Source organism: Pseudorca crassidens, chromosome 20, assembly GCF_039906515.1.
Source record: "Pseudorca crassidens isolate mPseCra1 chromosome 20, mPseCra1.hap1, whole genome shotgun sequence".
Classification (NCBI taxonomy): domain Eukaryota; kingdom Metazoa; phylum Chordata; class Mammalia; order Artiodactyla; family Delphinidae; genus Pseudorca; species Pseudorca crassidens.
In genome coordinates this window covers 15,113,513-15,136,534 of record NC_090315.1, presented here as the reverse complement: position 1 = coordinate 15,136,534, position 23,022 = coordinate 15,113,513, and the positions used below count along the sequence as shown (strand labels likewise).

Genomic DNA, 23,022 nt, shown 5'->3' with positions numbered 1-23,022 from the left:
GGGGCAAGAAGGGGATGAGAGGCAACAGAATGCGGCTGCTGTAACAAATGACCATGAACTTGTCAGCTTAAAACAACAGAAATTCGACAGAGGCATGGATAAAGAAGATGTGGTACACATATACAATGAAATATTACTCAGCCATAAAAAAGAACGATATAATGTCATTTGCAACAACGTGGATGGACCTAGAGATTATCATACTGAGTGAAGTCAGAGAGAGAAAAACAAATATCATATGATATCACTTATATGTGGAATAAAAAAAATGGTACAAATGAACAAATTTACAAAACAGAAATAGAGTCACAGATGTAGAAAACAAACTTATGTTTAGCAGGGGGAAAAGGGGGGGAGGGAAAAATTGGGAGATTGGGATTGACATATACACACTACTATGTATAAAATAGATAACTAATAAGGACCTACTGTACAGCACAGGGAACCCTATTCAATACTCTTAATGGCCTATATGGGAAAAGAATCTAAAAAGGAGTAGATACATGTGTGTGTATAACTGATTCACTTTGCTGTACACCTGAAACTAACACTACATTTTAAATCAACTATACTCCAATAAAAATTTAAAAACAAAACAAAAAGCGCCCAGAAATTTATGCTCTCACAGTTCTGGAGGCCAGCAGTCAGAAATCAGTATCACTGAGTCGAAATCAAGGTGTCAGCAGGGCCACACTCCCCCTGGAGGCTGTAAGGGAATATCCATTCTTTGCCTCTTCCAGCTTCTGGTGGCGGTTGATGCTCCTGGGCTTGTGGCCTCATCACACCAGTCTTCAAGGTTCCATCTTCACATCACCTCCTCCTCTGTGTGTGTGCTTCTCACCCTCTGCTTTTGTCCTATAAGGATACTTATAAGTGATGGTATTTAGGGCCCACCTGGATAATCCAAGATATTCTTCCTTAACTTCGTCACATCTGCAAAGACACTTTTCCCTATAAGGGATTAGAACCGGTAGCTTTGGGGCGCCATTGTTCTGCCTACTACAGCAGAGTGGGCAGAATTTGCAGATGGATAATTTATGGGGCGCATGGGAAAGAGTCCGTGGAGTGTCAAGGAGGACGCGAAGGCCCGTGGCCTGAGCAGCTGGAGGGATGGAGGTGCCGGCACTGAGATGGGGCTGGAGCCAGAGGGGCAGGTTTGGGAGAGCCCAGGAGCTCAGCTTCAGAAGCAGAAGCCTTGAGTTTGAGATGTACGTCAGGCATCCAAGGGGGGCTGCTGGGTAAGTCCGGACGTTGGGTTAAAGAGAGAAATTTGGGTGCATAAAGTGAGACTGGATGAGCTCTCCAGGGAGAGAGGAGGACCAAGGTGGAGACCTAGAGTTGACCATCAGTACCAGATCCAGAAGGTAAGGAGGAGCCAGTGGGGGCGCTGACAGGGAGCCGGCAGGGAGGCTAGAGAAAACCAGGAGGATGGCCGGTGTCTCAGGAGCAAAGGAGACAGGGAAGGATGACGGCTGATGGGTCAAGTAAGATGGCAACTGAAATGTGACTTGGATTACCACCAGGGGGACCCTGACAAGAGCACTTCCATGGAGCAGGGGATGATGGACAAGTAGAATGTGAACGTTTGATTGGAAAGAGTGCAGAAGGGAGCTGGAACCATCTCTGGGGAGACATTTTGCTGTAAAGGGGAGCCAAGAAACAGGGCTGCGGCTGGAGGAGGTCAAAGAGTTTTGTCTTCTGTTTTGTTTTAAGATGGGAGGAGTTACACTACATCTGTATGCCAGCGGGAATGATCAGGAAGGTGACGATGCAGGGGAGAGGGGAGCATTGCTGGAGCAGTGATGGAGACAAGAGGAAACAAGCGAGTCCCCGAGTGGTGGGTCAGCCTTCGTGAGGCTTGATCCGTATCAGGAGGAGGAGAAGATGTGTGGAGCAGACGCCAGGAGGTGGGAGACTGAGGACGTTCTCTCCTATGGCTTCAGTGAAATGAGCTGGGAGCAGAGATGGGGGGAAAGAGAGAGGATGCACAGAAGACCCCTTGAGGGGCCGGTCAGGAACTCAAAGTTTTGAGCTCTTAGAAAAGGACAGAGGCGTGGAGTAGAGGCCAAGTTTGATTTAGCCAGATTGGGCGTTTCCCAAGTGAGAATAATAAAGAGAGGGAGTTGAGGGGGGATACAAGGGAGCCACTTTGGTGAGTGACCACAGACTTGCAGGGCTGAAGGACAGTGAGAGGGGAGGGGGATCAATGGGGCCGTAGGTCCTGTCAGGGTTGGGGGACTGGAGGGAGGGAGTTGAGAGAGAGGAGAAGGTGGATAGAGAGCGAGAAGCATGAAGATGAGATTGGAGGGGCTGTGTTTATCGGGCATGGGCATGACGAGGGCCAGGGTGGCTGGAGGGGCCGGGGTTGGGCAGAGGACCAGATCCCTGGCAGAGAGGTGGTGGGGGCATGGGGAGGCTGGGGGAGGTCGAAGGAGCATCTACCTGGATGTGAGGATTGTGTTAGGAGTGAGTGGTGAGCCAGGTGGAAAATGTAAGAGACCGTGATCCCCACGGTCATAGTGACCCCAGCACCCTCAGGAGGCATCCCTAACTGGAAAAGGGGACTTGGGTTCTACTGGATGGGCGGTCAGCTCTGGGAACGACATCTGCAGCTCCAGCTCCATCAAAGACCCGCACGTGAAAGGTCAATCTATAAAGTTTATAGAAGAAAGTGTGGGTGACTTCCCTGGTGGCGCAGTGGTTAAGAATCCACCTGCCAGTGCAGGGGACACGGGTTCAAGCCCTGGTCCGGGAAGATCCCACGTGCCACGGAGCAACTAAACCCGTGCGCCACAACTACTGAGCCTGCGCTCTAGAGCCCGCGCTCCACAGCTACTGAAGCCCGCGCGCCTAGAGTCCGTGCTCCACAGCACAGCAAGAGAGGCCACCGCAGTGAGAAGACCGCGCACCACAACAAAGAGTAGCCCCCGCTTGCATGCACAGCAACGAAAACCCAATGCGCCAAAAAAAAAAAAAAAAAAAAGAATAGACACCAGAGAACTTGTTCTCTCTCTTTCTGCCATGTGAGGATTCAGTGGAAAGGCAGCGGTCTGCAAGCTAGGAAGACAGCCCTCACCAGAACCCAACCCTGCCGGCACCCTGATCTCGGACTTCCCAGCCTCCCAAACTGTAAGAGAATGAATTTCTGATGTTGAAACCACCTAGGCTATAGTAGTTCATTATGGCAGCCTGAGCAGACGAATACACTCAGCGCCACTTCCATCACATTTTGTTTGTGAGAAGTGAATCCCTGAGGCTGGTCTGTTTTTAAGACAAGGGCAATGAGACACCACCTTTTGATGGAAAGTATAGCAAAAAATGTGTGGACATGTCACAGTGATATTATTCTTCACTTTCTTGTATTAACTCCATAGTTTTATTCTTTACATTTAGGTCTTTACTTCATTTGGAGACTACCTGTGAGTCTGTTCCGTTCCTTTGCTGTATTCATCTGTTCTTCATCAATACCACACTTTTTTTGTGTGTGTGTGGTACGCGGGCCTCTCACTGCTGTGGCCTCTCCCCTTGCGGAGCACAGGCTCCGGACGCGCAGGCTCAGCGGCCATGGCTCACGGGCCCAGCCGCTCCACGGCATGTGGGATCCTCCCGGACCGGGGCACGAACCCGCGTCCCCTGCATCGGCAGGCGGACTCCCAACCACTGCGCCACCAGGGAAGCCCAATACCACGCTTTTTATCCCTATGGCTTAACATTTGGTAGAGCAAGCCTTCCTCACTTTCTTTTTTAATGTTGGCTTGGTTATTTGTACATATTATGTACAACTGTTGTTCTTCCTCCATACAAATTTTAGAATAGACTTTACCAAGTATCTCAAAAAATCCACCCAGAATTCTGATTGAGATTGCTTTGAATTTATTGGCTAACTTGGAGAGAACTTACATGTGGATAATATTAAGATATCTTATGCAAAGGCATGGATGGTCTCATTTTTCCAAATTATCTTCTATATCCTTTATTGGCATATTAATGTTTTTTCAATCAAGGCCTTATATATCTTTGATTAAGTTGTTAGATAAACTATAGTTTTTGTAGCTATTGAGAATCGCACAAGTTTTTTGTTTGTTTTGTTTTTTGTTTTTTGGTGTTGAAGCCTGGGAACAAGCTTTTAAAATGATGTTTTAATTGGTTATTACAGTATTAGTGAAATGATATGGATACTTGTAGGCTTATAGCAACCATGATACACCCTTCGTGAAGAGCCTTCCTGCCCTCTTTATTTATTATGAAGTATTTCTAAAACGTTTTAGCCAGTTGTGAATACCAGTCATATCATCAATGCGACACCATTTCTAATGTTTATCATTCTGATTAGCAGAGTCTCTGGTGTTGATCTAAGACGGGCGAGTGCTTTGCTGTAGCGACTTCTGAAGCCAGCTCTTAAATAAATGCCGGCCGACCAGCCCTGGAGTAGCTGACCGTTGGGGTGTAGTTTATTTAAAACAACCCGCATAGCCACGAGAGGACGCTAAGGCTTCACTTCTAGTCGAAGAGGGTTGCTGTGCGCGGAGAATGCGGCCCCGTTATTGGGCAAGCACCCGCTGTGTGCCAGGCGCTGCTCCGGACGTTAGGAATACAGCCGTGCCTAAGGAGCTAATATTCTGAAGGTGGGGGGAGGGTAGACAGACAATAAAGTAATGCATAATTTCAGGGTGTAATAAATTCGTGGAGAAAATTAATTATTGTGACAGGATAGTGACAGAGGGTGGTTTCTTCCATAAGGGGCTCAAGAACACCTGTCTGGAATTACATCTAAATGATGATCCCTCACTTGGGCGGAGTACTCCGGGCAGAGAAACGTCCAAGGGTCCAGGAGGGGAAGAGTCTCGTGGGAGTGAGGGGGGTTGGCGGGGAGTGCAGGTGAGGGAGAGGAGAGGGATGAAGGATGACAGGTGGGCGGGTGGAGCGTGTAAGGGGAGACTTTGGTTTCTCCTCTGAAGCCAAAGGAAGCCCGTGGAGGGAGCAGGGTGGATGGAGACAAAAGTGAGAGGGCCTTCCCTGGTGGTCTAGTGGTGAGTACTCTGCGCTTTCACTGCAGGGGCCGTGGGTTCGACCCCTGGTTGGGGGAACTAAGATCCTGCGAGCCGTGCAGCACAGCCAAAAAATAGATAAATAAAAAGTAAAGTGAGTGAGAAAAAGCATTATTGGGCTGCTAAGTGGGAAACAAGATCACAGGCCCTGGGAGGCAGCGTGAGGAGGTGAGTGTGGCAATTATGCAAGGGTGGTGGCTCGGGTACACCGTGTCCTTTGTGGCTTTTCCTAAGCAAAGCGCCTGTGATTCAGTGTTCCTAAGGGACATCTTGCTGGCCAGGGATGGCGGCTGTAAGGGGCTAATGGTCCAGCCCCTCCCTACAATGATAAGGTTGACGATAACGCTTACTTTGTGCCCGGCACTAGTCTACAATCTATGCATTTAAACCTCACAACCACCCTGGGAAGTAGGTACAATTATAATCATTTTCCAGATATGGAAACTTGAGGCACAGAGAGGTTAAGTGACTTGCTCAAGACCACACAGCTAGGAAGTAAGACAGATGGCATTTGAATCCAAGCACTAACCCCGGAGTCCATGCTCTTACCCACCATGGTATGCTGCTTCCCGATCCTTTTGTTGTAGCCTTGTTCTCAAATTGTATTGCCCTTTAGACAGGCTATCTCAGAGAGCTGTCAGCAGTCACTAACACCTTAGTATGAATTAGTCCACCTCTTCTTGCCACTGAAGAATTGCAATGTATGCTAAAGCTATGGCTTATAGGGGCACTGTAGTGTAGAAATATTTGGGTTCTGGAATCATAATGCCTGTGATTAAAACCCACTGCCACTTCCCAGCTGAGTGATTTTGGGCAAGTGTCATCACTAATCTGGGCCTCAGTTTCATCTTCTGTGAAGTCCCCATTTTCCAGATGAGGAAACTGAGAGGCTCAACACACGGCACACCCAAGACTTTGCTTGGGTACGAGGAGGAGGGATTCCTCCATTACACTCTCTATCCAGTTGTGTGGAGGGGAGGGGGCACTGGAAGCCTGAGGTCTGTCTGTACAGGGACAGCAAGGTCACCTGAAGGGCTCAGCAGAGCAGGTGCTCCTAGATACCCCTCTTCTTCAGGGTCGACTTCTCTTCCTGCCAGATTAGAGCTGGGACCCCTGGGATGGGTGTCTGATCCTGGCAGGGCTTCTGGGCAGCACTGCATGGGCATGGGGCTCGGGGCCCCAATTTTAGGCAGTAGAGGTGAGATGGGAGGTGTGCTATGACCTTGGGGGAAGATTCCCCAGTTCCGGCCTGGCCCCAGTCCTAAGCACAGCCACAATCCCACCCCATCTCCTGACTGTACACAGCTGGGACTACTGTTGTTGAAATAATGAAGCACTTCCACAGTCTTTGGTAAATAACCACTACCCACTTCTGATACCCTTGCCCTTCCCCTGAGACCCTTCAGGGCCCTCCATTCCCCAGCATGAGCATGCCCCAGCCCAGGGGGCTTCCCTGATCCAGCTCTGAGGGACTTGCCCATCCTGACTGGTAGATGGGCCTGCCAATATTTGGTATCTTCCCTGGCTCAGCCCCAATATCAATCCCTCCTCCCACCAGTTCAGAGTCCTCTGATATGGGTACCCATTTCACACAAACTCCTATGCATCCTTCAAAGCCCTGCCTAAATGTCACTTTCTTCAGGAAGCACTCCTAGATTTCTTCACCACCCCAAGAGTGAACAGCTCCTCCTACTCCGTGGGCTCCCAAGTATCTTGGACCATGCAGCACACTTTGCTCGAATCCCCTGCCCACAGGCCCTTCTTCCCCACCACTGTGTGAGCACCTTGACGCCAGAGACTATCTTCTGCTATCTTTGTGTCCTCAATACTAATGGCCAGGGTAATCATACAATAGGTGCCCAATAAAATCTATGGAGAGGATGAATCGTTTGTTCCCAGTGCACTGTGGTCACATCAGGCACATTCAGTCCTGTGCATCTCCTGTGGCCCAGGGACCACAGGCGGTCCTCCCTACAGGCGCCCCCATGTGCCACCCACACACTGAGGCCCTGCTGGCTGGGACTGGGCCAAGGCTGGGGGAGGTGAGGCGAGGATGTGAGTCCCAGGCGTGCAAGGTCAGCAGGGCCTGTTCTCATGCTCCCTGGCTGAGGAGTGATTCTCCATCTGCCCGGGCCAGCTGAGGGTGCTGGGACATGAGGAGACGCAGCAGGAGAGAGGGAGGTGCGGGGAGGAGCTCAGGGAAGCCCACAGTAACCAGGGAGAAGAAAAACAGGCACGCAGTGTTATTGTTACAGAACCATTAAATACAACTTATAAACAAGCCAGGATGGCGTTGGGGGGAGATGGAGGGGGGTCACAGAGGCCAGAGAGGGTCAGGGCCGCGCAGTCCGGGCTCGGTCCTGGAGGGGGCTCAGGCTGCCGTCACCGGAGGGGCTGGGCTGGCGGAGGCCTGGCTGCTTGTGGAGGCCTCGCAGCTTCACCAGCAGCTCCTGGACGAAGTCCTGAGGACAAGGCGAGGGTGCTGAGAACAGGGGAGGGCTGGGGGCACGCCCTGCCCTGCCCAGCCCTTCTGACCTGGGCCCCTCTATTTCCTTCTTCCCGGTCAGTGAGAGGGGGAAGGAGGTGGAATTAAGGAGGGGTAGAGGCTACAGATGGAGAAGAACATGGGGGGGTGGGGGGAACAGGGAGAGAGAGATGGAGAGAGACAGAGACCCGTAGACAGAAACCAAGACATAGATGCAGAGACAGAGAGAGATGCAGAGATAGAGAGAAACGAAGGGACAGGGAGAAACGAAGGGACAGAGCCACAGAGAGACATGTAGATATTTCTCGAGCCAAGAGATTATCAGGAGCGTCCCCAGGGACAGAGGCCTGAGCTGGCTCCAGGGCAGACAGACACACAATGACGTTTGTCGCTCAGGCAGCCCAGAGCTGGTTAGAGGAACATGAATATTTTTCCCTTTTAAAGCAGGGAAGGAAGTGGGAGGGGCTAGGCCGCTCAGGGCCTGGAAGGATAGGGGGGCCCCTGAGAGGTGGGGAAGGGAGCCCCACGGCGGTGGAGGCAGTAACAAGGGAGAGAGGCGGAGGGAGGTGAGCGGGCAGACAGAGCGCAGCAGTGGCAGAAATAGGAGACAGATGGGGCAGCATGTCAGCAGGGAGGCGATAATGGAGTCCCGGGGGCAGATGGGAAGAGAGGGGACAGGAGTGAGGAAGACAAAAGACGCCACTGGAGATGAGAAAACGGCCATGGGAGAGGCAGGGCTCCCAGAGTTCCCTCTGCTGGTCCTAGGCACAGCCAGCTTCTTCCCTCCTCCCCGGAGACCGCCCCCCAACCCCCAGTCAAGGTGCAGGGGGCACAACAGGGCCTGGAATGGGGGATGGAAAACTCACCTCTGTGGGGTTTGTGCACGACTTTAGGAGTCCCTAAACAACCCCCCACAAACAAAAAAAAAGAAAAGAAAATAGTAAATGACTAAAACATACGCCCCGCCAGCCCCTTCCATTTCCCAGCAAAGCCCCAAGGCAGCAAGACAAATGGTAGTCAGACTCCAGGTGGACTGGCCCTTGTGGCTTCAGGGGAGGAACAAGGCCCCGGCATCTTATACAGCAACTGGGGGCAGAGCTGGGTCAAGAAACTCAGCACCAAGACCAGCGCTAGGTCCAGAGAGGGCCCGAAGGGCACACAGCATTTCCTGCCTCTAGGAGAGCACAGGCCGGAAAAGCAAGCACGCTGCGTCCAGGCTGCCTGGCTCTGACTCCCAGATATGCACCTTCTGAGCTATGGGACCCTGGGCAAGTGATGAGATCTCGCTGGGCCTCATTTGCCTCAAGTGGAAAGCAGAGATAATAATAGTGATAATAGTGAGACGGAGATAATAAACCCTTCAGAGGGTTTTGTGAAGATTAAATGAGTTACTAAGCGTAAAGCAATTGAAACAGCGCCTGGCACTTAGGAAGTGCTCAAGAAACACGTTAACTATTGATATGATTTGTAGGGAGGTGCAGGGTAGGGGGCTGGGGGCGGCTTTCCCCTCCAGCTACCTGGATTTTCCGGCTTCTCTCCTCTTCACTCTCTAATTCCAACAATTCATCGATGTTGACCTCATCGGGCATGTCTGCCTCCTAAAAGGCGGAGAGGGAGGGGCGTCAGGGTCCCTTTCCCCTCCCTCCCCCGCCTTTGTCCAGGTCCCTGGAGGAGCCCCAAAGGCCCCGGGGCCCAGCTGGCGGGTTCTGGAGCAATAATGTGGCAGTCAGGGACAGCACCGCCAAGGCGGGACATCTGGGTGTTGGGGGGAGGGGTGACAGATGGGTCGACAGAGGCCCGGGAGCCTGTACCATCTCGGAGGCTGGCCCCTGGGCCTCGGGAGTCTTGGGCCTGGCACGGGTCTCTTGCCTTGGCCCTTACTCCCACAGCGGGAAACAGGCCTGGTGGAGTCTTGGAATGTCAGATTCCGGGATTCAGAAGAGGGGTTGGCTTTGCCCTTTCAAGGAAAAGTTTAAGCGCTAGGTGCAGGGGAGGGAAGCTGGCAGGCTAGAGCCTGCTGGGGGTGGCCCCTTGCCCCAGGGCACCCAAGCGGGGAGGGCTTGGGTCAGGAAGCCCCCCAAGGTGGGTGGGAGAGATAAGCCACAAGCCCAACTTTGAGCAGCCAAGAGGGGGACCCTTGGATGGCCTCTTGGGGCAAAGGGCAAATGCAGGCTGGCTCAGTAACCCTGTGGGGGGCAGAACCCAGCTGTCTGAGCAGAGATCCCAGGGGTTACAGAGCTTTGCCTCCCCTACGCAGTTTTGCTGACTCCACTGTGGGCTTCAGGCCTGGGTGGTCAGGGGATTGTGTGTGGCACGGAGTGTCTGTAAGTGTGTTACCTGCTTGTGTGAGTCTCTGTGTGTGAGCCAGAGCCTGATGCCAAGGTGCCAGGGCCGGCACGAGGGTGCAGAGGTGTGTGACATCGTGCACAGCCTGTGCAGGGGCCTGTGGTCCTACGGGTGGGCAGTGGGCGACTCTGGCTTTGCTGTATTTGTCTCACCGTCATGCGTCACTGTAGCATATGCTGATCAGTAAGTGACCACAGCTTGTGTCCCTGAGAGTCTGGCTAGCTGGAGTGCCCACTGTCAGAGGACGACCTCAGAGGATGCCACCTACCACTAGCAACTGTCCACCTGTGTGAGCCCACATGTGTCTGAGAACAGAGGGCCCTCGTGTCACTGCGAGGGGCCGTGGCTTCTCCCACCTTCGCACTGTGCTGCAGAGCATCTGTCGTCTTGTGTGTCTGTGTACCTGTGACCATGCTCCACAGCACGTGTGTGTTGTACAAAATGTGACTTCAGGCAGAGACCCGAGTGAGATGTCGTGTCTGTCTGTACCCCATGAGACAGCATAGGAGGCCATAGCTTGTGCCCTGTGTGTCCACCGGCAGCTGCAGTTTCTGCCATCGTATGTCTGGAGGTGCCCATAGCTTACGTGGTTTTCTGTCTGGGTGTAGCTATAATTTCTGTTATTTTATGTCTGCACGTGGCTGCAGCATCTATCATTGCGTTTGCACGTGATTATCGTTTTTTGCCTTTAGGAGATAATGGATGGTCGTTACTTGAATCACTAGGTGTCCGGGGGTAGCTGTTGTAACTTGTACCGTCTGCGAGCCGCTACAGCCTGTGCTGTGTGTATCTATGAACAGCTGTAACTGGAGTCCTTTTGTGTGGGTGTAGTTGTGTTGTGTCTGCATATGGCTGTGGCCTGTGCTGTTGTGACTGTGAGAGCCTGCAGCTGTAGCATAGGTTGATCCGTAAGCGACCCCAGCCTGTGTCCTTGAGAGTCTGTGCATGGCTGTTGCTTCTGTCACTGTGTCTGCGAGTGGCCATAGCTCGTCACTGTGCACGTCTGTGAATGCTGATGCTTCCTTTGCTGTGCAGCTCCGTGTGGTTGTATCTCCCCTGCCACCATGTATATGTTTGGCTTTAAGACATCCCCCTCCCCCCACCCTTTCTCCAGATATGGCCACTCCAGTTCCCCAAGTTTGCCTCCTCACCTCCCATACGCTAAACCCCTGGTGCTCCCCTGGTGTTTGGACCCAAGTGTCTGTCTGTGTGCACAAGCAGAGTGCCATGGAGGGTGGACGGCGAGGCCCATGAGTCCAGGAGCGTGCGTCCTAACGTGCGAACGAGGCTGCACCAGCGCGCACCAGCGAGCACAAGCAACCAGAGGCCCTCAAGGCGTAGGGAGTCCGGGCTCAGGGTCTATCGGTCCGGGACTCCCCCTGCAACCCCACCTCTCCCCGTCTCACCCTGCCGCAATAGAGCTCCTCCAAGCGCCCGTCGATCCACTTCTCCACGTCCAGCCGCCGCTGCAGCTCCCGCCGGTCATACTTGACGGTGACACGCGCGTGTCGCTTCTGCAGCCCCCCGGGGCTGCCTCCCGGTCCCCGGGCCCGCGATGAAGCCTGCAGCTTGCTCAGCACCCGCTTGCCCAGCCGCTGAGCTGCCATCGCGGTCCTGGCCCCGGCCCCGGCTCCGCGCTGTGAGCTTTCGCCTGGCGGCCAGGGGACCTCTTACGGGCCGGGGCGGGGCCGACCGGGGGCGGGGGCTCGGACTCGCAGGGGGCCGGCCCCGCCCCGGCTGCCCCGGGCCTCAGTTTCCCTGCCTGCAAAGCGAGGACTGACCGCTGCGCCGGCGTGAAGCCCGCGGCCGTGCCTGGCTCAGGTGTGGGCGGGATCCGGGAGTCCCCGGCCCGATCGGGCGACAGGGGCTCCCGGGGCCTGGATCCGGGGGGGCGGGTCCGGGATGGGCTCTAGGGAACCCGGCCTGTCTGCGCCCTCTGGCGGTTGCCAGGGACAGTGCACGAGCCCCTGTGCTACCTACTCTCTTTGCAAGGGAAGGTCAAGCCATAGTACCTAACGGTGCATCATTTGTTCCTTCTTTCATTTATTCACTCATCCATGCATTCATTCGTTCATATTCACTCACTCTACTCAACAAATATTCATTTGACATCATGACATCTGAGCTGTAACCGCCCCCCCCCATATCAGACTCCTCATGCCAGATAGCATCCAGGGGTTCTCTGTGCCTCTGGTTATCACCAGGCTCCCCGTCCTGAACTTCCCTAGGCACTGGAGATAGAGCAGTGAACCAAACAGACAAGCCCAGTCCTCATGGAGCCGGCGGCATTCTTGCGGTGGAGGCAGGCAGTGACATAATAAGTAAGTACAGTGTATTATACAGTTTATTAGAATATGATTAGTTCTATGGAGAAATATGAAGCAGAAAATGAGAAATAGAGTGAGGGTGGGGTTACAGTTTTAGCCAGGGTAACCAGAGAAGTCTCTTAGCTCACAAGTCTTCCCACTTTAATTGAAAGCAGCAAGAATAACACTTCAAAACTGAAATGAAACTTAAATTTGGCCATGTCCCTCCCCTGCTTAAGACTATCCATAACTAGGCAATGGTTTCTTAAATATGACATCAAAACCAAAGCAACAAAAGAAAAAAAATAGGAAAATTGGATATCATCAAAATTTAAAACTTTCATTTTAAAGAACGTCATCAAGAAAGTGAAGAGACAACCCACAGAATGAGAGAAAAAAATTGCAAATCATATATCTGAAAAGGTACTTGTATCTAAAATAAATAAAGTTGTGTAATTCAATAGTAAGATGATCCAATTTAAAAACAGACAAAGGATCTGAATAGACATTTCTCTAAAAAAGATATAGAAAAGCCAATAAGTACACGAAAAGATGCTCAACATCATTAGTTATCAGGAAATTGCAAATCAAAATGACAATGAAATACCACTTCACACCCAGTAGGATGGCTATAATTTTTTTTAAATGGAAAATATCAAGTGAGCGTTGGCAAGAATGTGGAGGAAGCAGAACCCTCATACATTGATGGTGGGAATGTAAAATGGTGTAGCCACTTTGGAAAAGTCTGGCAGTTCCTTAAAAGGTTAAACTTAAAGTTACCATATGATCAAGTAATTCCATTCTTAGGTACATACCAGAGAATTGAAAACAATGCTCACACAAAAATTTGTACATGAATGTTCATAGCAGCCAATAGGTGGAAACAACCCAGCTCATCAACTGAAGAATGGATAAATAAAATATGATATATCCATATGATGGAGTGTTATTTGGCAATAAAAAGAAATTAGGTACTTATATGTGCTACAACATGGATAAACCTTGAAAACATGCTAAGTCAGTGAAACGAGACACAAAAGGCCACATGTCACATGATTCTATTTACATGACATGTTCAGGATAGGCAAATCCATAGAGACAGAAAATAGATTGGTGGTTGCCTGTGGCTGACAAGATTGGGGGAAGTGGAGTGACTGCTAGAGAGTCAAGGGTTTCTTTTGAGGATGATGCAATTTTCTAAAATTGATCATGATGATAGTTACACAACTCTATGAATACACTAAAAACCATTGAATTGTACACATTAAAAGGGTGAGTTGTATGGTATGGGAGTTATATCTCAATAAAGCTGTTATATTAAAAAAAAAATGCCCAGAGCTCCCCATTGTTCTGGGGCAATCAAAGCTCTGCCAAACACACTCCCATGCCAGCACCTCTGCACTAGCTGTTCCTCTGTCTAGAAAAGCTCTTCCCTAGAATGTCAACAGGGCTCACTCCTTCATCTCCCTCAAATGTCACCTGTACAGTGAGTTCTTCTCTGACCACCCTATTTCATATGGCAATTCCCATCCCCCTTACCTGGCTCTATGTTTTATCCATAATGCTCACTGCCTTTTCACATTGTATATAATTTACTCATTTTATTTACTGTCTGTTTTCCAACTAGTAGTGTACCAAAGGGAGGGCAATAGGAGTGGTCCACCTTGGGTACAGGAAAAAAGGGGTGCACTGTCTGTGGAGAATTTAAAAATAATAATAAAACTGATCAAATTTGGCCAAGCTTTTATTATGCCATGTGACAAATTCTAAACAGTATCAGTGATAAAATAATGCTTCCACCCCCAGGAAAAAATTGTTTGGTGGTCTACTGACTGAATTGATGCAATACTGTTGAGTTTGTTTTTAATACTGTTGAGTTTTAATAATATATATGTAAGCTTCAAATTATTTTTATTACTCTATCCTTTAGTAAACATTGTATTTGTATTCGTTTTTTATTGCTGTGTAATAAATTAGCACAAACTTAGCATCTAAAACAGCCCATGTTTATTATCTCATAGTTTCTGTGGATCCAGTCCAGTCATGGCTTAGCTGGGCCCTCTGCTCCAGGGCCTCACCAGGCTGCAATCCATGGGTCAGCCAGGGCTGCTCTCTCATCAGAGACTCAACTGAAAAAAGATCTGTTTTCATCTGTTGAGGCTGTGGGGATGAGGTCTTCATTTTCTTGCTGGCTATCAGTGGGGTTTGCTCCTGGCTCCTAGAGGCCACCTACATTTCCTTACCATGTGGCCTTCTCCATAGATCTTCTCACAATGTGGCGATTTATATCTTTCAAAGCTAGCAATGGAGAATCTCTTTCTTTTCAGTCCACGAAGACAGAGTCTTACATAATATAATGTAAACCTCCTTTGCCATATTTAATTGGTAAGAAGCAAATCCCAGGTCGTGCTCACACTTGAGGGGATTATACAGGCCATGAACATGGGGACTGTCTGTTTATGTTTAAACATCTGTTTATCACAATATTCTACAGCAGCGGTTCCCAACTTTTTTGGCACCAGGGACCGGTTTTATGGAAGACAATTTTTCCACGGACCAGGGGGCGGGGGGGGATGGTTTCGGGATGACCGAAGCACATTACATTTATTGTGCGCTTTACTTCTATTATTATTACATTGTAATATATAATGAAATAATTATACAACTCACCATAATGCTGACAGAAGGCAGAGCTCAGGGCTCAGGTGGTAATGCGAGTGATGGGGAACAGCTGTACATACAGATGAAGCGTCACTTGCTCGCCCGCCCTCCACTCACCTCCTGCTGTGTGGTGTGGTTCCTAACAGGCCACGGACCGGTACCAGTCCGTGGCCCAGGGGCTGGGGACCCCTGTTCTATAGGGAAGTCAATATAGAGAACTCTCAGGTATACAGTTGACCTCTGACGTATGAAGACTCAGCTCTGTGTGTTCATTTTGAAAATAAGTTCATAACAATTTGGAATCATTTGGGCTTGTTTCAGGCATTTCTGTGATTCTACATATTCTTGCATTTAAATAATAGGTTAGAAATTTAAATGATAGCACACTGATTGTAAAGATGAAGAAACTATTCTGTCATTCTACACATCCTTTGGAGTTTTTGTGTTTAAAAATTTAAAAGAGTGAATCAGGGTATGAACTGTGAGGTATAATATTTTTATTTGGTAAGTATAAATTTTCATCCACACATGAAATATTTTACTGAATTTGAGTAATATCTTTAAAATGGAAATTTATTCATTTTCAATTATTAATTTTAAAATTAAAGAACACATAAAATAATGATTCTTACATGATTATTATCGAAAATAATTTCCTGGTAGAGAGGAGGTATAAAAAAATGATCCACCCCAGGTGTTGTTACAGAACTGAATGTGGGTTTGCTCGCCTGCCACACAAAACCAATTTACTGACACTGGGTTGTGGTAAAGGAAAGTACAGCATTTATTTGCAGGATGCCAAACAAGGAGGAGGGGCAGCTTGTGCTCAAAAGATGGGATCTCCCCAATGGCTTTCAAGGAAGGGGTTTTAAAAGCAACATTTGGGGTGAGGGTTGTAGCTCGTGGACTTTCCTCTGATTGGTTGGTGGTGAGGTAACAGGGTGATGTTTTGGGAATCTTAATCATCAACCTTCTGGTTCCAACCAGTCTGGGGTCTAGATGCTTGTGGTCAGCATTTAGTCACCATCCTCCACCTGAGTGGGGGTCTTAGTTTCTGCAAACAAAACTCAAAGATATGTGTCAGATTGTCATGCATATCCCTTGAGGAGGAACGGACTCTGTTTTATCACTGAACTATTGTTTCTTGCCCCCTTCCTTTGTTTCTGCGTTCCTTTACTTCCCCAACTAGTAACCGTTGAGTCTGCTCTTTGGAACTCAAGGAAGGCCTAAGAGACCAAAGCCTTTTTCTACAAACAAGAAACAAAGGGCTTTTGTACCTGGGAGGGCCCCACAGGGTCCTGCTTGGTTTCAATCCCCCTTTTCTTTGATACTCCTCAATCCTGAAGGGCACAGGGGCAGGACAAGAAACGGAATAAAATTTTGGATAGAGAGGTTAATCATAAACTTGGTAGGTCCTCATTGCAAGATTAAAGAAGATGGCGGGCATAAAATCTTAATTGTTTAAGGTAAACACCACTTTGATAACCCAGTTAAAGCTCTTCACATATTATGTCTGCAGGGAGGCCAAGTCGTGGGTGTGGCCCTGGCTCCTGTAACACACTGACGTCTTTCTTGCTTCAGGACTTTTGCATTTGCTGTTTGCTTAGAATGTTTGTTCATCAGCCTTTCTTATCCTTCAGGGTTCATATCAAAACCATCTCCTCCACCACCTGTTTTCTGTTAATCCCAGCCCTTAATTCATCTCCTTCATAGCACTGTTAGGTGTTTTAAATAATAATACACTTATTTTAATTATCCTGTTGGCTACTCCTAAGCCTGCCCTACTCCAACCTCTTTTCGAGATTCAGCTCATATATCCCTCTTCCAGGAAGCCCCCCCTGGCCCGGAAGCTGCTCAGATGCCTCCTCTGGGTTTTCCTCCTTTCAGGTCTGATTACTCTGCCTGTGCTTCCCCATCACAGCCCTGACACTTATCCTTCTCTGGTCAATTATCTGTCTTCATCTAAGTACTAGGAACTGTGGAGGCAGGGTCTGGGGCTCTTGTTCATTCATGGGTCTACGACCTCCTCTGGGAGCCCTCCGTGGCCCTCTCTCAGGCTGAATGGGAACTTGTCGGGGCTCCCAGGTCTTCCACCACGCAGCCTCTGATCACTTAGCCTGTGCTTGTGCTGTCTCATTCATAATCACTCTGCCCTATGCTTCTGTCATCACTGCGCTGGGCTGTTCCTGTCTGGTGATGCAAGGACCACTCTGGCGTGGTCACCTCTGGGTAGGCGCTCAGTGAACTTTGGAATTTAGGAAGAATAAACCCCTCGCCCTCAACGGAAGGTTGAAGCAAGATGGGCAAAAAACACAGGTTTCCAGTATGAGCACGTCTGCGGCCTCTCCTCCCACCCAGAGGCCCAATCCAAGAGAGAAGGTGCTCGGACGTAGTCAACAAGCCCACGCGCAAGGGCAACCGGAGCCCCGAGGTTCAACCTGCGAGCGCCGGCCCCTGGTCTAAGTCCCACCGGGGCGGAGGCGACGCAAGTCCCGCCCCTTTACCCCAGTGCCAGGGGCGGACCCAGGTGCGCCCAGGGAGGAGGACGGCCGCTCAGGTGCCTGCTCTCTGCGCCTGCGCTCTAACGCGTCCCGCCTCGCCAGGTGCGCCCCGCCCCTTCCCTGGCCTTCCACCTTCGGTAGCAGCTTCGAGGCAGCCGCCATTATCTCTGGCAACCGCGGAGTGTCTGGGGGGTGTGGCGGGGTTCTGAAGGGTGGGGGGAGTCCGGGGCAAGCGAGGAGCGAACTAAAGCATCGTGGGCGCAGGAGGCAGAGTGTCCGCACACCAAAGGACCGAGAAAGGTGCTTCCCGGAGACTTCCTGTGCGGCGAGGGAACGCGCACACCTGAACGCGACGCGCTCCAGTGCGCGTGCGCGGCAAGGGTCTTCCCGCACCTGATCGCGAGACCCCAACGGCGAGCAGCTCGAGGCCTCGCCTGGGCGGACCGGTGGAGCCAGTCATGGCGCAGCTCCGTGGGCTGAGGCGGTACTGGGCGCTCCTCGCCCTGCTGGCATCGCTGCTCCTCTCCGGGGCTGAGGCGGCCGACGAAGAAAGTGGCGTCCAAGGTGAGGGCCCGGGCGGGTTTCCTGGGAGCTGTGGAGGGCTGAGAGGCCGAAGGCGGGGCGTCAGGGGCAGGGTCGAGGGGGTAAGTGGGGGTCTGAGGAGGCCCTGGGCAGGGTCTGAGCGGGGAGAATTGGCGGGGGAGGAAGTTGGGGGCGACTTGGTGAAGCTCAGGGTGTGTAGCAAGACTGAACCTTGGGAAAGAGGTTTGGGAGCCCTTGGGAGTGAGGACAGGCGGAGGAGCCCGGCCTGGGAAAAGTTTCCTGTGAATGAGGGAGGAGACTAGCGCTGTTGACCAAGAAGAGCGGCAGTGCCCCTTCCTGTGGCAGGAAGGAGGTGAGGGGCCGAACAGAAGACCAGCCTCTTCCTGGCAGAGAAAAGTTCCAAGAAAGTCCAGGGAGGCCAGCCGCAGCGGGCGGGGCTTGGATTCGGTGACCTGGTGGCCGTTTTAGCCTCAGGAAAGAAGCCCTCACCCCCACCTTTTTGGATATTGGACAGCAGGCTCCTGAGAAACCTTTCTGGTTCAGCTGCAGCAGAATGCCTCCAAGAACAAGGGTGTTTCTCAGTGATATCCAAAGGAAGGAAAAGAAAAGCAAAAGTGTTGGGGGGGAAAAACTTTGTCAGGGTGCAAGGCGGGGAGCCTCTTGGTATAAGAAGAATATTGGCATTGAGAAGCTGGACTTGGATTCCTTGGCCTGGTCCTTAGAGGTTGGTGGAGGGGAAGGCTCCGTTTAAACCTCTAAACTCTGTGGAAGTTTGGCCTGAAAGGTCTTTTTGAACAAGTGTCGGTCTAACCTTACTGCTTCAGACAGCCACAAGGAGGCTTTGAAAATAGATCTCTTGAAAGAAAAATTCGTTGGTTCAGCAAAATTTATTGAGCCCCTGTTATGTGTCAGGGGCAGTGCTGGCAGCAGTGATAACAGTTGGGACTCAGACAAGCCAGGTCCCTGCACTTAGAGAGCTTATATTCTAGTGGGATAGACAGAGACAGGGAGTAAACATTCAAATAAAGAGCATTCACCGCAGTATTAAATTACTAAGACGTAATTGAGCGGGGTGAAGTAGACAAACAGGGATGATGTAAGATGATGGGGGCCACTTTAGCTCTGGTTGTCAGGGGAGGTCTCAGGACAGTGACGGCTGAGGTCTAACATGAAGAATGAGCAAGTGGCAGCGACACAGAGGCTTCAGGATCCAACTGGAAGTAGTGGAGTTCAAAGGCCTTGAGGCTGGAGCAAGCTTGGTGGTACTGGAGGAAAAGAGATGACAGCGTGACTAGAGCAGGAGTGTGTTGGGCGGGAGAGGTGGGGGATTGGAGGAGGATGCCAAGTGGGGAAAATAGGCAGGAGCCAGGTGGCTTTACAGGCCAGCATTTTGGACGGAAAGAAAGAAAGCAGGATGTATGTGCACCAAGTCATCACCTGTGCTGTCTTCTGAAGACTGTTAATTTCCCTATGCCTGAGGCAGAGAGGAAAAATTGAGTTGTGGGGTGGGGAGTAGTGTTAAGAGCCAGTGGGGAGAGACTCAGCTCCAGGGAATTAGGAATGCAGGTGTTGATCATTCTTGTGGTCTGAACTAGAATTTGTCAGCCCTTCTGGATTTTTTTAGGGGAATTAATTATGTTAGGATATACCTTCCAGTTACCTGGCCTGGGACTTTATCAAAACTGAGTTTGGGGCTAACATGTGTTGCTTACTTTGAGCTCTTGTGCATCACTTAATCCTTGAAACAACCTGGCGGTGGTGGTGAAGTTACAGATCTTGCCTAAGGTCACACAATAGTAATTGACAAAGCCAGGTCGGGCTGCAGAGGCCTTTTCTGTTTGTTCCCAGTGGCTTCCCCAGCTGTTGCAGCTGGCTGGACCTACTGACCTTTCAGAAGTACTCCTATCTGGCTGGGTGAACTAATGCCCTTGCTTATCTGAAGTTCTATTTGTATGAAAGGTTTCAACAGCTTAATTTGAGGCAGGAGGTAGTTTTTATCCCTCCACCCCTTCTGATTGCTTTGATTTTTCTCAGGAAGCAAGGTCATCCATTAAGAGTGAGGTGTTTCTCCAGCCACACACAGCTGCACAGGTACCTCCAGATGAGTATGGTGGAGCGGGGGAAGTGTGTAGTGAATGTGTATAGCTGGGTGATCATAATGATCTGTGTGAAGACATGAGGGGGCTGAGGGGTAGTGGAAAGGTGGTAGGGCCAGTGGATTGTTGGAGCTGAGATTTTGAAGAGACTGAACTAGGAAGCTAGGATACAATGGGCAGTGAGGGAGATGCATGAAACTGAGGTTCTGAAGAGGCTGCAATTATTGAGACAAGGTCTAGGTGTGACCATGGGAGGGAGTGGCTGCAGGGAGGGCAAGATCACTGAAGTAGAAGAGGTCTAGGAACCAAGAGGCCAGGGTGGTTGGAGGATCGCCTATCTGGATATGGAAATCACCAAGAATGATGATAGGAGCAGCAGCGGGAGTGACAGTGAGCCAGGAGCTAAAATCATGGAGAAGTGAGGAGTAGTGACCTGGATCAGCAAATGACCCACAAGGTGGGATACGATTTACTCTGATGATGAAATTCATAACTGGGTGTTGAGGGTGGAGGGAGAATGGTGTAGAAGCAGTGCCCACTTGGAAGGACACGAGAGAAGCTATATCTTCAGGGGAGAGCTGGGTTCAGTTAGAGTAAGAAAGTGACAAGAATGTTCAGAGAAGAGATTGAAGAAATGAGAGATTTTGCTTAAGATAGGCCATGAGTATCAGAGACTCCAGGAGTTGGGGGAAGGGAGATGCTGACAAAACAGGGTGATGAAGGGTAACTGGAGTCTGGGGCTGATGTGGTGATAAGCAAGTGATAGGAGTGTCACATGGTCTCGAGACTGACAATGTTGGTGAGGCACTGGGTGGTGGAGGGCAGAGAGGAAGGGGTGTGGGATACAGTGGACATTTGGAGGCTTGGCAAAGTGTCCTGACTCCAGACCTTTGCAGATGGAGGTGGGGGAAAGCTGATACTTCTGTGGGTGTTCAGGTGTTCGTAGCATTCAGGGAGAGTGCTAGTCTGCATGGAAGCACGTAGAGATTATAAACTGGCTGTTCCCAGCAGGCCTCAAACAGGCTTTATGTGACTTGTACAGTTTCCAGGATTGATAATTTTTTATGAAATATTTTTATTTTTGGCTTTGCCTGAAAAATTTGTAGATCTGGCGGTGCCAGTCCAGTGTTCCCACATAGCACCCATGGGGTGGTGCCAAGTACTTCTTTTGGGAAGGACGAAGAAGACTGTCTTTCTCAGCCTGTATTTATTCACTTGGCCTGCCCTCTGTATCTTCTAAGAGTTGTGACTCCCATGTTAAGAGTATGCCCCATTTAGGAAACAAAGGTAGATAAAACATAATAGCTACTTATAAATTGTACAGTGCAGTGAGTGTGTGTATGTGTGTTATTGTTGTTAGGGAACACCCCTTATCAGGTGGCCACAAATGTGCATGATTTTTTAATCTCTTCTCGGGTGATAAGTCCTGGTATTTGGAGTGCCCCCAAATACACAATTTCGATCAATACAAGGGCAGATAATATATTCCTTTTCAGAATAGAACCTCAAATATTCCTTTTAGGAGTGGTTAGTTAAGTGTAGTTCCTGCTGCCGATAACGTATGCATCAGAACTTGTGTTAGTGGTTCCTTGGGCATCAGAACTTGTGTTAATGGTTCCTTCGCCCGTAGCCCTTCGTTGATTGTTCTTGGGAATTTCCACTGGAGATAAGTGCAGCAGCATTCATGTGAGAGCCTCCACCACACCTTGAAGTGATCTTCCATGTGCATCAACCTCTTCGATTAATTAGTTTCCCCAGAACTTTGACTGAAAGAGTGAACTTTCCAGTAAATCTCCAAGAAGCATGTTATTAGTCACCACTCCTTTTTCTTCTCCTCACCCCCATGGATAGTTGTAAACTGAGTAGCCAAAGAGAAGATGACAGGTAAGAGGGAAAGTGCAGCTGGTGTTGGTGATCAGCTGGGAGTTCTCCAAAGTAGCATCTTGTATTCTTGTCCTTCACAGAAGAGGCACTTGTTTAACTTGCAGGCAAGACAGTTTCGTTCCAGGAGAGTTTGAAATATTTATTCAGCACATATTGAACACCTGCCAAGTGCCAGGCACAGTTTTAGGCCCTGGAAACAAAGCACTGAAATGAAACAGATGACACCCTCCCGCCCCAATCCATGGCAGTTACATTGTAATGAGAAGAGGATAATACAATAAATAAATGAACAATGAATAGATAACTTGGTGATGAGTACTATAAAGAAAAGTAAGGTGGGGGAGGGAGAAATTAGGAATTTGGGAGTAACAGATACACACTACTATATATAAAATAAACAACAAGGACCTACCGTATATCACAGGGAACTATATTCAATATCTTGTAATAACCTATAATGGACAAGAATCTGAAAAAGAATATATATATATATATAAAAAACTGAATCACTTTGTTGTATACCTTGAAACATTGTAGATCAACTATACTTCAATTAAAAAAAAAGAAAAAAGTAAGGTAAGGTTTGGTGTGCTTAGTACTAAAAGCATGGCCTTTGAGGCTCAGATGGTGACTATACCTAAAGAACATTGAGGGGCTTGCCTGTAGGTCCACTGAGGGAAAGTGGACCCTTGCCACGAGAAACATTCCTTTGCCCTGGTCAGTATTTGAGAAGTCAGCCTGTAATAGAGAAAGCCAGCCCCCAACCTGTTTCTCATTTTACCTATCCCCAGAGTAATTTACAACATTCAGACTTGTCTTCAGGTAGTTGGCCAGGCAGCCAAACCTCTGCGTGCCACGTCCTGAGACTGACAGGCCAAATAAGGGGTGAGGTAGCTTGTGATTCATGTGAGGCAGGAGAGAACCCTGCAGGGGTCACACTGAAATGACTTAACCCCAGGAGGCCTTGGTGGCCCAATGATCACGTGACTAATGAGGAATTTGCAAATGACCCCAGAAGCATTAGTGTATGGATTATGGATGTCCTTGTGTGATCCTGGTCACAAATGTCATTTCACTTGTTTCTGACAAGACCTTTTTGAAAACTTATGAAGGAGTGCTGGAACTTGGATGCTGAGGCCCATGAACTTTGGA

The 23,022-nt window shown here is 49.7% G+C and overlaps 2 protein-coding genes across 7 annotated transcripts in view; one reads left to right on the top strand and one right to left on the bottom strand.

The window, feature by feature from the left end:
• Window positions 1-7,276: 7,276 nt before the first annotated feature.
• Window positions 7,277-11,760, bottom strand: PPP1R14A (protein phosphatase 1 regulatory inhibitor subunit 14A). 2 transcript variants are annotated; one of them, XM_067718320.1, is made up of 4 exons: window positions 11,286-11,760; window positions 9,051-9,131; window positions 8,400-8,432; window positions 7,277-7,510 (listed from the first exon to the last, which is right to left on the bottom strand). In XM_067718320.1, exons 1-4 carry the CDS (start codon window positions 11,484-11,486, stop codon window positions 7,382-7,384), a joined length of 444 nt encoding a protein of 147 aa, XP_067574421.1. In that variant the 5' UTR covers window positions 11,487-11,760; the 3' UTR covers window positions 7,277-7,381. The 2 variants fall into 2 exon arrangements, with proteins under 2 accessions (XP_067574421.1, XP_067574422.1); XM_067718321.1 differs by lacking the exon at window positions 8,400-8,432.
• Window positions 11,761-17,555: 5,795 nt separating this feature from the next.
• Window positions 17,556-23,022, top strand: part of LOC137215080 (kunitz-type protease inhibitor 2-like) — a 35,237-nt gene continuing 29,770 nt past the window's right edge. For 2 of the 5 annotated variants that reach the window (XM_067719723.1, XM_067719722.1), the window contains exon 1: window positions 17,561-17,911. In XM_067719723.1, coding sequence (XP_067575824.1) covers window positions 17,806-17,911 — 106 coding nt within the window. In that variant the 5' untranslated portion in view covers window positions 17,561-17,805. Of the gene's footprint in view, window positions 17,912-23,022 lie in introns of all 5 variants that reach the window. The other 3 variants (XM_067719724.1, XM_067719721.1, XM_067719725.1) reach the window with 3 other exon arrangements.